The 15,561-nt window shown below is 38.7% G+C and overlaps 1 protein-coding gene across 2 annotated transcripts; it reads left to right on the plus strand.

Moving 5' to 3' along the window:
- Positions 1–3,094: 3,094 nt before the first annotated feature.
- LOC311504542 (NHL repeat-containing protein 3-like) lies at positions 3,095–15,328 on the plus strand. Of its 2 annotated transcripts, XM_084567714.1 has the most exons (4): positions 3,095–3,134; positions 3,270–3,580; positions 11,961–12,163; positions 13,914–15,328. In XM_084567714.1, the coding sequence occupies exons 2-4, from the start codon at positions 3,337–3,339 to the stop codon at positions 14,511–14,513; spliced, it is 1,047 nt and encodes a 348-aa protein (XP_084423840.1). In that variant the 5' UTR covers positions 3,095–3,134; positions 3,270–3,336; the 3' UTR covers positions 14,514–15,328. The 2 variants fall into 2 exon arrangements, with proteins under 2 accessions (XP_084423840.1, XP_084423839.1); XM_084567713.1 differs by having other exon boundaries at positions 3,121–3,580.
- Positions 15,329–15,561: the final 233 nt, after the last annotated feature.

The raw sequence follows: 15,561 nt of genomic DNA on the forward strand, positions 1-15,561 counted from the left end.
ATATATATATATATATATATAATCTCCTGTTCTTGTACTCAGTTTGACGCTTCGACTTCTGACTCTTCTATTTGAAGCACTGCTGATAGTTTTCAATACAGTGCATTCTCCATGTCTTGACTGCATGTGTCAAATTTTATGCAGTCTGCCTTTCGTCATGTTATTGAAAGTATTGCTATTTGTATAAAGTTGGTCAACTGCATATTTTAGCATACTGCAAAATATATTTTCATTGTTTGTTTACTTAGTTAAAAATAAACACTGATGTAAAGGTTGTTTTTGTCTTTACCGTTTGCTACTTCTATAGGAGTATTTTTCTATTTGACTTACACCAAAGTTTCATATATTTTTATAAATATTTCTAGAATATCCTTATTCTTCTGATAACCAGTAGCAGCTAATCAAAATATATGATTTACTGATTTTTACAATGGGAGAAAATGAATACTGAGCAGAATAAAGTTATGTTATCATTGGTTCGGCCCTCCAACACAGTTCAGGTTCCTCATGTGGCCCCTTGTAAAAAATAATTGCCCACCCCTGGTCTTGAATGTTGCCAAAAAGGATCTGAGGCAATTTTGACTTGCTTTTCAATAAAAGTAACGAGATCAACAAACTCTCCAACCATTTTTTAGATCACAAGTAGGTCACAAGCAACATTCCTCCATCTTTCCCTTAGCTTGTAAGGAAGTTTCATGATGATCTCCCCAAACACATCCGCGACTGTACCGACCTTCCTACCTTCAAATCTCTGACAAAAACACACCTTTTTAAAATTGCTTTTAATGTTTAGCTCAGTTTATTGTGTTTTTAGTGTCATATTTCACATTTGTTTTTGCTGATTTGATGTTCTTTTTATGTAAAGTGTCTTTGAGTACCTTGAAAAGCGCTTTTAAATAAAATTTATTATTATTATTATTATTATGATGCTTCTCATGTTAGAGGGCAAGTCCAGCTCTTTCATTTGAGCCATTTGCTCTGTTAAATTTGAGCATCCTCACAGAAATAGAGAGAATGTTGTTTGTTTTGGTGTTGCCCTTTTTCCACCCGTTTCTGGGTAGATGTCTGTAATTTGATTTCCCTTTCTATTGACCTAGATTTTTCCCTTTGTTTAGAAAATGTACTATTTGGCTCCACTGTCTTTCCATTTACCAAGGTTAGACAATATTACATCATTCATTTTATTATCCTTTTGGCCAAATGGCACATTCATAAATGTCGATACACAAATCAAAACCCTTTTTTTCTTACATTTAAGAACGAAGGCAAAGAGTATATTAAAACTATTGAAAAATCTAATAACATAAAAGCTAACAAGACCTTGAATCTATGTGCTCTCTACAATGTCTTTTTATAATGCAATGTGTAAAAAATGCCTTTATGTATGTAACTCCCCGGACGGTAGTCTTTGTTGCTGTGTCGAATTGTATTGTTTTGCAATTCTTAATAAAGTTTTGTTAAAAAAATAGAGAAGGAAAGTCGCATGAGTTGCACCCGTCGATGGAAAGTCGCGGTGCGCTTCCTGTGTTTTTCTTCTACTGTTTTGAAGAGGCATCTGTTAGTTAGTTTGAGCTCTGCTGCCACCTAGTGACTGGAGGCTTGTTTATCGTTCAAGCATCAATAAAGACAGTAATACTGAAAGTCCACCTGACCCCGCTATTTGAGAACTACTGGTCCTATATGAAAAAAACAAATTCATGAATGGTGTGGTTTCTGTTGCTATCATTAGCTTTTTGAGGATTTTTTGGAAGCTAGTTTACAACGTTAGCAATGCTATGGGAACACACCGTTTTGATGTAGCTAACACAAGCTAGCTGTTTAAAAACAACAACAACCCAGTAACCCTCAGTTTATTATTAAAAATTATCCAGATGCTCATGCAGGACATCTGGTCAATTAAGTCTAGATTATTCTGCTAGAACTTTTTCATTTTGCAAAATTATCAACAGATGAATTGTTTCATTAATGGCAAAATAATTGTTACTTTTTACTTAGGTACATTTCAGAGCCTGTACTTTCTTACTTTTACTTGAGTAAAGGAGTTGAATCCGTACTTTTACTTTTACCAGAGTATTTTTTTTTTTTTTACACAAGTATCCGTACTTTTACTTTAGTACAGAATGTGAATACTTTTGCCACCTCTGGTGTTGTGAGTCTATTTGCACGTGTTTTCTAAAATTGCAGTTCGTTGAGCTCTCTTGGCCACAGTAGAAATTGACTCCCATACTGGAGTCCTGAAAAATTGTCACCCTCCAGTGTACCCCGCCTCCCGCCTGATGACAGCTGGGATAGGCTCGGTTGGAACTGCAACCTCAGGCACTGAGAAAATGTAGGTTACAACATCTCCAGTAGCAGCTATGCAGGTGAAAACTGGTGAAATGCTTTTCAGGATTAGAAGAGTGAAGCTTATGATTGAATACTGGATTAATCTCAAGGGACATAATGATTCACTTTCAACAATGACTACTGGGAGCATAATGAATTGAACATTATGAGTTTTGGAAAAGCAAGATATGTGATGGAAAAGCAAGATATGTAGGCTTGAGTCAATTTCAATTTAGCATCACGGTTGTCATTTTACCCTCTCCCTGGTTATTCCTCATGCCACTTCTAGATTTCAGCTACAGCAAAAAATAAAGGACAACTCAAAAGCTATATGGTACATAGTTCAAAAACGAGCAAGTAGACAGATCAAGTCAGTAATTATATCATATTCACATTCAGTCTGGCAGGAGCACCAGGATAATAATGAAACAGGAAGACACCTATATACAAGAGCAAGCTGGGGTGGGAGAAAAGTAAACTTACTTACTTATAACGTTTTATATAGAATAGAACATGTGTTCACATTGCAACCAACCAGAAACTATTGAACATGTTATGCTTCATTGCACCAAGTACAGTACACAGAGAGATGATCTATTTCAGTCATTGATGTTACAGAAGTAACATCATCATAGTTTCAAAAGAGTCAAATTTAGATTAGTTAGTTTTTTTTCTGTTGAAGCGCATGTTCCACACTCCAGTCCAGTTAGTGGCGGTAATGCACCTTTAAACCGGTTTGCCAACCGCCATTTAAAACAAAGGAGGAAGAAAAAGAAGACTTTCATTTCTCAGTTGGGATTTCAGTGGAGGTGATTTCTGTGTGTTGTCAGCGAATAATACAAATATCAAATGTGTTGGATTTAAACATTAAAACAAGATCAGTAGCACCTAGATCGAAAAGTGGCTTATCGCATGCGATTGTCTGCTCTCCTGCGGTGTTCCAGGCAGATTACGTCGGTCAACCAGACGAGTACGCAGTACAAGTCAAAAGCGAAATTACCACCGACGCTGATGAAAAAGATAGACCATACGTGGTGGGTGGCTTCCAGTATGGCCTCATTGGTCCTGCTCGTGATGGTCTTGTACGGTACCCATCAGCCAAGCAGCGCCAGCCTTCGACATGACCAGCGGTTGCACGGCAGACCCCTGTATAAACTAGACTTGAGCTGGCCCAAGAACAATGAGCTCTTCACCGGAGAAGTGTTTGCTGTAGCTGTCGACCCATATGCTGGTGTGGTGTATGTGGCACAGAGAGGTAAAACAACTACGCTATATCAAGCCTTTTCTTTGTGTAATGGATTTAGGTACACTGGGAAATAATGCATAATTTCAATGCTAAAAAACCTTGGTAGCATTTCAACATTACACGGAACAAACCTAAAACTGCCGGTTGGTCCGTGAAAGGTCAACTGCTGTCAGTGCTCTTAGTGGACAATGTAAGTAGTCTACCAGTTCTTAGTTCGGTAAAGTTATAAACAACTTGGCACATTCAGACTTCTGGTCAACACTGGTCTCTATGAGCACCTGGCAGTACGAATGTGCAGTGTCAAATGACCTCAGACATCAAGAAGCTCTTGCTGCTTATATTCCAGCACACTGTTTGGAAAATATTTTTTAATATCGATCAATAAATCTACATATATTCATTGTAAGATCACTAAACTCACCTTACACATCCACTACTCCGTCTGGTCATACTACAACACTTATCTTTTAAAATGCTGCTTTATCCTATTTTTACAGATTATTAACATTAATACTTTTTAACTCTATGTAAAATTCTATATAATGGAGGTTCACCAAAAATCTTCCCCTACTTTCATTGTATCATGTCTTGTTGTAATCAGTCGATTACAAGTCCTAGTTTTAAGGGGATCAATATTTAATTGAACAGTTAAATAAGTGTCATCCACAGACAAACCAGACAATTAAACCAGTCCCAGATACTTAGATACTTATTAAAAGCTTTTTTGAATAATCTGCAGCTGTTTTTGATTTGTGCTGTTGCACAAATCACAATACCAAGGAGTACTAGGTTTAGGTGTCTGTGTTGCTGTCATTCCAAAGCACTGTGTGTGATATCATCTTGCACGTGTTTCAAATTGAATCTACAAGAGGATAAAGATGTGTTCTATCTAAATATGTTAACAGCAGGAAGCCTGGAATGCGTTTAATGAAAGCTTACCAAATTAAAAACTAAATTGATGTTAGCCACGGCATGTGAAGCAGTAACAGCTATGCATTTATGTAACCTTTTATAATACTGTATATGGCCAAGATATCTACTGAGCATTCTAAACAGCCAGCCATAGCCTGTGACCTCATGTAAGTTCATTTTGTACTGCACAATGATTAGTGACTCAATGTTGCATGTCATACCTTCTCTTGTAGTACTGAAGTATACTCTCCATGAACAACACTCATTATCTCTATTTAACAGAAACTACAGCACCCATAGGGCAGCACAGTGGTGTGTATTACCCAAATCTGTAGCCAGCCTTTTTGGAGTCCTCCACGTTATTTGAGCCAAAATTTGTTTCAAGGGGCATGAAGAAACCGTAAAAGAAACATTAAGTAGTGCTATTATTAAATATCCTATCACCAACAACACCAACTATGCAAAAGTAATACACTTATTTATCTAAAACGTTACACAGTTACAAATGTTGCTTGATGACATACTCACCACAAAATACTAATGCACATCTCTTCTACTGAAAATTCCAACTTCACCGCTGTCATAGTCATTAAATGTCCCTGACAAACTGAATGACAGTAGGAAAGTCATCATTATTTTTTATGTAATATATAGATGAGAAACGATACACTGTATACTTCATGTATTCATTCATTTATTCTTTTCATTTTTTACACTAACAAGGTAAACACCAGTGTTTCTCCTACCATTAGATTATGTGGGTGCCCTTGCAGGTCAAGTAAATTTTATTTTCTATACAGCGCCACATCACTACATAAGTCATTCAAGGTTATATTTCCTTTTGAAGACGTCGACATGTCATTTCTGTCTCTTCCAGTATGTGGAAGTATGGACAGTATGAATGGACTGCAGCGCTGCTATTTAAAAGTGAAGCCAAAAGCAGGTAGAGCTCCCCCTGGTGACTGGCTGAAGTATAGGTCACAAGCTCCACCTCCTCCATGTTAGTGGATGGGACTTGGGCCAAACTAAAGCACTTTAATACACGTACTAATAATAATAATAATAATCGGATGGTTTCTGTTACTTTGGGTAGTTAATGTAATGTTAACTACTAATGTTGATGCACGTTCAAGTGTCAGTTTTTTTTCCCCAGTTAGTTGTTTGACGCTATACAAACAGGATGTGACATGATGGCGACTACCAGTTGCCATGCTAACCACTCCGTAAAGTGTGAGAGTTGAAAGTCTGTGAGTGAGTCTGGCGGAAGTGTGGTCAGGTCATCGATACTGTCCATGTCCCCAATAGCGACAGTTTGGTCAGTGCAAGGAAGTGGCGACATGTTGTCCATATTTATTCAGTCTGTGGTCTCTACATGATCGCAGGTTAACATTTTTCCACAGTTTTTGGTGTTTTAATGTATTCTGAGGCTGGGCTTCTTCAGTAATGGCAGTTTTTGTTTTGCGACTCACCATTAGTCGATGAGTCGTCATCTGTGACTGCCTCGTCTTCCTCAGTCTCACACACTGACAATTTTGGTCTTGAGTCGTGTGAGTCATTAGTGTGCGAGTCTTCGTCTGTGACTATTGTCTAACTCGGTCTCACTCAGCAACGACAGTTTTTGTTTTTTGTCTTGTGTGTCATTACTTTGTGAATATTGGTCTTAAATGGATTTTCGTGGACGACTGAATCAAATAATAGATGCAGACGGCCAGCGTATTCAGACACGAATATTGTAAACTCAAGCACTTTTAAATGGAAAAATGCACTGTCTTGAGTCTGGCAGACAGATGTGGGCCACTTGTGGAGTGTAGTATTCGGCCCACATATCCTATCACAACAATAGCCGTCCGACCCAGCCCCACAGCGGACCACAACGCTGTTGGCCATTGCGATAGACTTTTTTCCCCCTTTCTTTTTCTTTTTCTCATGTCCCCGTACGCCAGTCCACCCTTGGACCTATGAAAGTTGGAGGAGCCATTCTCACTATCCACCTGAGTGGCGCTGTGGGGGATAGTGGAAGCATATTTAAGGTGCCCACTAATTGATGCAGGTGTGGCGCACAGGAAGTCTTTTGTGTTTTGATCGCAGGCTGGCGGGAGTTTTGAGTTCTTTGTTTGACCGCTTTATGCTTTTGTTTTACAAATAATTAAATGGACTGGTATATCTGAAACAATTTTTTGCCTACAAGAGTATGATTGAGTGCACTTATGGAAGTCACAATAGGAAAGAAGATCCTACAGCCGCGAGTGCATAGCAAAGCAAGATGCGTCACCAGAAGTATTTCTGTGAAGTATTGGCACTGAAAAAAGAAAATAATTTTAAAATAATTCAAATACTCGTACTCGTACTCGTCGTCTTCCGCTTATCCGGGTCGCGGAAATAATTCAAATATGAAAATCTTATTTTATTTTATTTGGATTTTATTGTATTTTTCAATGACAATCTTCAGATTTTTTCTTCATGTCATTTTTTTTTCCAGAGACAGATTTTTTTTAAGATGTCAGTTTTTTTTCATTGTCACTGATTTTCAGTTTCAACTTTCTGTCACTGTTTTGGCGTCGAGAGGGAGGGGTTGGGGGGGGGCAAGTAGAGCGTGGTTTGCATATAATTTGCATATCGACATCCTGGAGAAGTCATTGCCTGTATATACTATGGACAAACCCATCGTGACGTCACCCATTGGATTCCGAATTCAAAAATGAAGCCTGTAGTGGGCTCCGCCCACACTCGGATACTTCAAATATGGACAAGTTAAAAAATAAAAGGCAATGGTGTTCAACACATGAGATAGAATACAGAATTGTAGTTTATGTAGAAAGGTAACAAACAAAAACTGTGCTAAAATGACCACAATATTAACTTTGAAAACTGATGAATGTCAGCAAGTCCAACATTTGCTATTAATTTAAATTATATTTAGTCTTTTCTATTTTAATAACAAAAATATTACTGTTATACAAGCAGTGGTTTAACAAGTTAGGATCAAATGCATTCAGGGAAACATCAATATTATAGACAACACATTTCCAAGTTGTATTGTATGCTTTATTAGGTTAACAGATGTAACAGTAATTACAAATACTTGTGTCATGTGAAATAAGTAACGTTTTCAACCTCTTTATTAGGGCCCGAGCAACGAAGTGCAGGGGCCCAACGGGGCCATGCAACGGAGTTGCAAGGACCCTATTGTTTTCGTACTGTTTCTTTTTATTATTATTATTATTATTTGGATTTTTAAAAAATGTTTTCGGTGTCTAAACATGCACGAAAAGTCCTGAAAATTTGCAGAAAGATTCGTTCGCCCGAAAACTTTAATGTATCAGGGGCTCGAGCATGGGCGTGGCAAAATGGCTCTGTAGCGCCACCTACGGACCATCTACGGACCAGCCCCTGAAGCCCGTTGCATCTAAAAATCTGGAAATATGTCACTTATATGTAACATCCCAGGACGCACAAAAAAGTCACTGTTTCTTTTTATTATTATTATTATTATTTGGATTTTTAAAAAATGTTTTCGGTGTCTAAACATGCACGAAAAGTCCTGAAAATTTGCAGAAAGATTCATTCGCCCGAAAACTTTAATGTATCAGGGGCTCGAGCATGGGCGTGGCAAAATGGCTCTGTAGCGCCACCTACGGACCATCTACGGACCAGCCCCTGAAGCCCGTTGCGTCTAAAAATCTGGAAATATGTCACTTATATGTAACATCCCAGGACGCACAAAAAAGTCAATTGGAGCCATATTCTAAACCCAACAGGAAGTCTGCTATTTTGATTAAAACAGTGAAAATTGGACAAAAAAATCGTTTTTTTAGAGTTTGTAATTCAGGCATTAAACCGTATCAGATTGACTTCAAAATCTGGAATTAGGTAGTTGAAAGATAGATGAACGAAAAAGAAAATAGGCTTATTGACTTTTCGTCGAAGTGGCGTGGGTCTCCTGGCCCCTGAAAGTTTTCATGACGCGCCATGAAAAGGGAAGTTGCATTAAACGTGCTTTAATTCAGTCCAAATTCAGTCCAAAGTGCATCAAACTTTACAGTATTGTTACTAGTCCCTAACTGAACACATCCATATGTCAATATTCATACGATTATTGTAGTGCCACCTATTGTGAACAGGATTGTCTGATTTATCTGGTGTCTGTTGTATGAGCTGCTGTTCCTGTCAGGATGTTTAGATTCTCGTAACATTTTGTCAGGACAGACTTATGAGCTTCATGATCACTCCCTGCGAAAATTGTGAGTTTTCGTTAAACTTTGGCCAGTGATGGTAGTGAAAGTGAATTTTTTCACCGTCTCACTGATTCTATCATCAGCGCACGTAGTTTGCTACTTTGTCCAGCAGATGGAGCCAAAGTATTTCTCTCTGGTGGCTGGCTTTCAGTGTGTGTGTGTGTTGGTTAAACGTGTAATGATGGGTGTAGCTGTTTTAAAATACTTTGATGCCACAGAGAGAATAATTATACAACTGTTTGTTGATGCCACAGAGAGAATACATTCAAAAGAGCCGAGACTATCTGTGCTGCCGCTTCTGGCATGCACGTCTCCACCTGAGGGTGGCAGTGTGGCGATTGCGATTGTAGTAGTTTCAAGAGAAGAAGTCGTTTTGCAGCTAAATATCAGCCTTACCGATCGTTCAAGAGTTAAGAGAACATATGTCCGTGAGTATTATAAATGCATAGTTATGTGTGTTGCTGCAACCGCAGTTTGTATAAGGTCGCGGTCGTTTGATGTTGCCGCCGCTATGGCGATGCTAGTTCCGTTAGCCTGTCTATGGTGTTTCGCATTGTACATTAGCATTAAGTTAGCGGAGATTATTTTTCGTTGTTATAGATAGATAGATAGATAGATAGATAGATAGGTTGTATTTGTCACATGCACAGTTATACATAGTACAATGCACAGTGAAATGTATTGTTGTACCAGCAGCCAGTAGTAAAAAAAATATATAAGTAGGCTACTACAGTAAACAGTAGTTTGCACACAAGGTAAGCAATATAAGTGTAATGTACACCGATAGAGAAATAAAATAAAATAAAAATATATCCTTGAAGCAAGAAGACTTTGCCTCTCATTGGAGAACTGTTAGCTATCGTGCCACGGTGCATTGTTACTCCTCTGTATCCCCTGAGAACTGCAGTGACCCCGTCCTTGCCGTTCGCCGACGGGCGTGGGGTGCGAGGGCCCGTTCAAAGCTGCTTGCAGCTTTAATTTATCATGTTTTTAACACGATGTGATTACAGATTTCTTTTTATAAAGGCAAGGCTAATATTTATAACGTGGATTACAAATGGGTGTTGCTCATTTAGCACTAAAACTACTCACAATAAGAAAGAAATTCAGGATTAAACAGTTACTTGTTATTGCAATTTCTATCTGTTTAAAGTGCGCAGTAAACTCTGATGGCCTGTAATCAGCAAAACTGGTCTGGCCCAGTGATGGGCTACACAACCCACTTGCACTTGGCCCACATGCATGAATGAATTGCGGCCCTTATGTGGCCCACATCTGGCATCCAACATGTGTGCCACGTAAGGCCCATAACACAGCCAAACTGCAACCAGAGCTGGCCCTAATCTTTCCCTAATCTGGTACAATGGCACCATTCATTTTTTCTCAGAGTTTTCCTGCCAATATGGCGGTGTCAACAAAAAAGTCACTAATGTTATGGCTAATGTTCTATGGCCAAGTTAGTTTGTATTGTAAACGCAGGTGAAATTAGCTAGCATCCTTGTCACTAGTAGCTATTTATAAGACATTGTGTACACTGACTGGATGAGAAAATAAGCCTAGGTTAGTACTTTTATGTCTTCCATTCTGAACTAAATAGTCTTGACCAACAACAACAGTACGTCAGCGTGCAGCATTCTAATTTTATTATTAGACTATTATTGTTTGTGGGGTAATTAGTACTTTTTGGCCCTGGAAAAAGGTGTTAGGCAGTTTTTGTGTAGGTGGTTACGTACAATGTACATAAATGACAGAAAATCACACTTTTAAAAATTATATAATTTTGTCTATTGCCTATGTTATCCCAGTGCAGCTGTGCGCCTCTTTACAAGAGAATCCAATAATGTAATTGTAAAGCCACCACTCACCAACATGAAAAGTGACTCAGCGGGCAGTATTCTGATTTTGTTTTTAGGCTATTAATTGTTTAACTAGTAGGCCTAGACTAAGCTACTTTGTAGGCCTGGAAAAACAATGAGTTTGGGGCTATAGTGGCCAAAGACAATGTAGGCTACAATGAAAGAAAATAAAACTTTTTGACATCATTTTGTTCATTGCCAGTGTCATGCCAAAGCAGCTGCATTCTTCACCCAAAAACTTACCACACAGTCCAGAGCTTGTGCTAGACTTTTTCGTTGTCTGTCATTTTGACTGACAGGGTCATAAAAATCCAGTCATAATATATTTTTACCTGTCACTTTAATTTTTTAAAATGATAATAATGCAATTCAATAGCATTTAATTTTCCTTCAAATTTCATTAACTTTAAAGGTGCAGTAGGCAGGATTGCGAATATCCAGGACTTAGCCAAAAAATTTGAACATCGACAACTTCTCAGTCCCTCCCCACTTTCCGCTAAAGCCCAAAACGGTCTCCCAAGCCCCTCCCCCCACAAGGGAGAGCTGGGCATGATAGAGCGCGTGCATATTGGCCCTGGAATACTGTGCACGAGCAGAGAACCGAGAGAGAGCGAGTAAACAAACTAGCATGGAACACACCGACGTAGTTTTTATAATACCCTTCGTTATTGCTAAATAATTTGACCTAAAGTACAACGATACAGTCGTTATACTTTAGGTCAAAATATTTAGCAATAGTCAACTTTAGGACAAAACCAAGGTTAGGATGTTTCTGAAAGTAGCCTACATCGGTGATGTTTGCTATCAGTAACAGTTAGAAGCATTCATTGTGGCGTTTTATTCCACAGTTTAGATTTATCAATTTGCTATGTGGTAGATATATGACTGCTACCTGTTGATGTGGTTAGACGTTTGAGAGTGAAGCTGAGGCACAGGCCTCAGACGAGGATTACATCCCGGCTCCTTCTACACGCCCACGGACAAGTGGTGCAAGGTGGTGGAGGGAGGGGAGGGCACTATGAAATGCGTGTCCATGAGCAGTGATTGACACTCTGTTAAATACACCCCTGGACTTGATTGGTGCATCTGAATGTGGAGCGTTGGATGTCTTGCAAATCGCGCTACAGGCTCTAGGTGGGGCCAAAGGAGCCGAATTTTTTTTTAAATGACCTGCTTCATGCAATTATACTTGAACATAGGGTCAGTTTCAGCAAATATGACAGAAAGTTGGTTTTATAAGACTTGCCTACTGCACCTTTAAGTACTTTTTCAGTATTGATAGTATTATGATAACATCATAATGTACACAATGTACATTGTGATGTTATGAACAGATGGAGCCTGTTTTACATTACAGAACTTGATCTGTGTTTTCCTTTACTCTAGGTGACAATGTGCCCAAGGTAATGGTGTTCACCACAGATGGAGATTTTCTCATTTCCTGGAACACAACTACTCTGGAGATGCCTCATGGAATATTTTTAGCAGATGCAGCCTCATCAAACCCCACTGTGTGGATCACAGATGTGGGGAACGGCCCGTTTGGCCACTGCATCAAACGCTACTCACCATCAGGGAGGCTTCTGCAGGTGAATGTTTCTTCAAGGTTTTGATTTGGTGCCTGCAGAAATTGGTTCTACAAGCTTTGTTTCTTTTGAAATATTTTGTGTGAGGGTGCTTTCACATCTATATTACGTTTAGATTCAGTGAGTAATACATTATGTTACAATGTTGCATTTAGCTTTGGTTCGGTTCGTGTTCACAGTGCAATTGAGACAAAACAAGACAAACTTCTGACATGCCATGGAAAATTGGATTTTAGGAAATAATCAAATCAAAAAATGGAACATGTGCAGCATGTGTGGACCCTGCCATTTATTGCTGTTCTGTGATTCACGTACCATTGTACAAGTATGAAGAACATGTCTTGTTTGATTGAGCATCTATATGCTATGTTATCAAACGCTGCTGAAGGACAAGAGGCATACAACAGCCTATTCTGGATCAGGTAAACTACTTGGTTATATAATTATAAGCAGTCCATGTGTAATGTCGGGGGAGCGATGACATTTCAGCTGTTTTGATTTTTTACCTAATGGTTGTGTTCACACCAGCCTAAATGAACCTACCTGGCAGGGAAACACTCCCAGCTTCGGAAAAACAAAGTAGATGTGAAAGCATCCTAAGAAACAGTGTATAACAAAGCTGCTGACACCTATGGATCTTGTGGTTCTGTTCTGTTCTGTTCATGTTAATTTATATCATGTTTATATGTTGCATGTAGGCTTTATCTAGGCATTTCTCCTACCTAAGATTCGTTCTGTGCAAGATTTCTTCCTGTTGAAAGGGAGATTTTCCAACATCTTAGTGCGCGCACTTAGAGTTTCAAGCTCTTGAGACAATTTGTTATTGGTGCTATTTAAATAAGTTTTTATTTAATTGAATTATCAATCAATCAATCAATCAATATTTATTTGTATAGCACCTTCCAGCACCCAATGGTGCACAAGGTGCTTTCCAGGGTAAAAACAAGAACAAAAAACAATATATTATCCTCATCACAGACACGACTGCAAACAGTAGTGGTGCCGCACTCGGCTTTAATTTGGCTCACCACACAGAAACTGAAAGTACAAAACCAGGCACACTTTCTCAGCACCGTAGAGCATACACATCACATTTACATAAAACAATTTTAGGAATATTGCACAGCTTTCTGTGCCTATGTTCTGTTTCTAAGGTGAGTTGACTGGACTACAGCATAATAAAGATAGAAGCTGTTTCCTTTTGGAACACTAGTTCGGTGTGGGGGCAATACCTGGGTAGCAGTACTATGCAGTGTGCTCATAAAGTTACAGTTAAAGGATGAGAATTAATAAGTACACTGGGCAGAATACTGTGTTTAAAGCTATGTTTCTTTCATTCCGTCATCAGTGAAAAATATGTAGCTGAAGTTGAAGTTCTTCTACTACTTCACTATTTAATATAACCTATTAGTTCTATTAACCAATTGAATTCAGTAATGCATGCACAGTATCTGGCTTCCCAAGAGTCACTTTACCAGTACCCTTGGCCCTGGTCTATGAGGCATTGGAAGGTTGTCGAAGGTTGTACACTCATTTTCAGTGCTCTCAATTTTAGAGCACTGATTTGAACACTCAATGTTAACATAACACCCTATTTTTTAGACATTCTGCACAGGCTGATGTGTCTGTACAGTCTTGATGTTCAATTCACCCTGGCACTGCTCCCCAAACCTCCCCCTAAAGCTTTGTTACTATACAGTGCTTGCTGCTACTACACAGTGCACGTAGCTGAATATTTTCTTTTATGTGTCAGGTTATTGGTACACCAGGGAAAGCAGGCTCTGGATTGGACCCTCTGCAGTTTGACCAGCCAGCGGAGATCTTTGTTCATGACTCCGGGGAAATGTATATTGTGGATGGTGATGGTGGGATAAACAACCGCCTAATCAAGCTGTCCAAGGAGTTGGAGGTGCTGTGGGTGCACGGAGAAAAAGGACAAGCCCTGGCACACTTCTACATCCCCCACAGTGTGACTGTGGACAATGCCCAGAGGGTGTGGGTGGCCGACAGGGGAAACAAGAGGATCCAGGTCTTTAACTCCATCACTGGTGAATGGCTTGGGATGTGGGGAAGCTGCTTCACAAAGGATGCACCCTACTCAATCCGCCTGACCCCAGACAAGAAATACTTTATTGTTGTCCAGCTCAACACTAATCAGATCTTGCTGTTGAATGCACCACCGGTGGGTTTGATTGGGCAGTGCAGAGTGGTCAGTGTGATCCAGCTGGCTGATGAGGTGAAGCCACACCTATTAGACCTGGATCTGAAGACTGGGGCTCTGTACGTGGGTGAGATTGGAGCTAAACAGGCTCAGAAATTTATCCCCTTCAATCTGATTGCAAAGTTTTTGTAAACCCACTCTGGGTTTTAACTGAAGAATTTAAATTACATGATTTAAATGACAGAAACTATTCCAATCATAAGCAATTTCAGGTATACAACATGGACTGTAAATGCCACATTGATTTATTTTTTTTATTTTTTTAAAAAAAGGTAAAGCTAGTGGTCTTGTATTGTACTTGAAATTTAAGTCAGGATGCCTGTTTCTTTTACCTTGGTGCCATGTTTCCACACAGTAGCCTAATTTTAACCTTTCATGCCACTGTGCACATCCGGTGTTTAAATCAACTAATCCTTAATAGACTGAAGAAAAAAAAAATTCTACAACTACCAATTTTAAAACCTGATCATATCATCCCTACTGTAAACTGACTTCAGTGTCTCAATGAAAAATGCAATAATCACAGAAGCTGTGATTTTTTAAGCTGTTGTTTGGTTATGTTCAGTATTTGATGATATTGGCTATTTAGTAGATAAAAACAGGATTTCTTATAAGCAGAACTAAATTAAGCTAAACATGTGCTACTTTAAAACTATATGATATTCAGCGCAATTGTACGTGAAGTACATCAGTAAAATAATTGTGATTGCTGGAAAGGGTGTTTGAATTTAATTTCGTAAATTAAAATTTCCCCACAAAGGGATATTGTTATTTTTTATAAGTATATTATTACTGGTAAAATTCACCCAAAATACTTTAATACGTGATAACATTTTTTTGTTAGTTTTCTGCTCATTTGTTAAATTGTGTTTTTAATTTTGCTGACGTTGTGAATAAATGTATAATTGATTTTGTTTCTCTGAAAACAAATTTTATTAAAACTGCTGTCGTTACCTCTTAGTAATAACATTACTGTTGTTCATGGATCCACAATCATGATGTGCATGGTAGAGTTGAAAGGACAAAGCCACTGCTCTCCAAAATGAACATTTCTACTTGTCTGCAGTTTTCTAAACACCACTTGGGCAAGTGAGAAGATTATTGGGAAAATGTGTTGTGGATGGATGAGACGAAAGTAAAATTATTTTGTTTAAATGAGAGGGTCATGTCTAGAGCTGCA

The sequence above is a fragment of the Chelon labrosus genome (assembly GCF_963514085.1).
Source record: "Chelon labrosus genome assembly, chromosome: 19".
Classification (NCBI taxonomy): domain Eukaryota; kingdom Metazoa; phylum Chordata; class Actinopteri; order Mugiliformes; family Mugilidae; genus Chelon; species Chelon labrosus.

Coding starts and splice junctions, on each gene's coding strand:
- LOC311504542 (XM_084567713.1), top strand. CDS start 3,238: ATGCGATTGTCTGCTCTCCTGCGGTGTTCCAGGCAGATTACGTCGGTC. Junction 3,581..11,960: donor GGTGTATGTGGCACAGAGAG/GTAAAACAACTA, acceptor CCTTTACTCTAG/GTGACAATGTGCCCAAGGTA. Junction 12,164..13,913: donor CATCAGGGAGGCTTCTGCAG/GTGAATGTTTCT, acceptor TTTATGTGTCAG/GTTATTGGTACACCAGGGAA.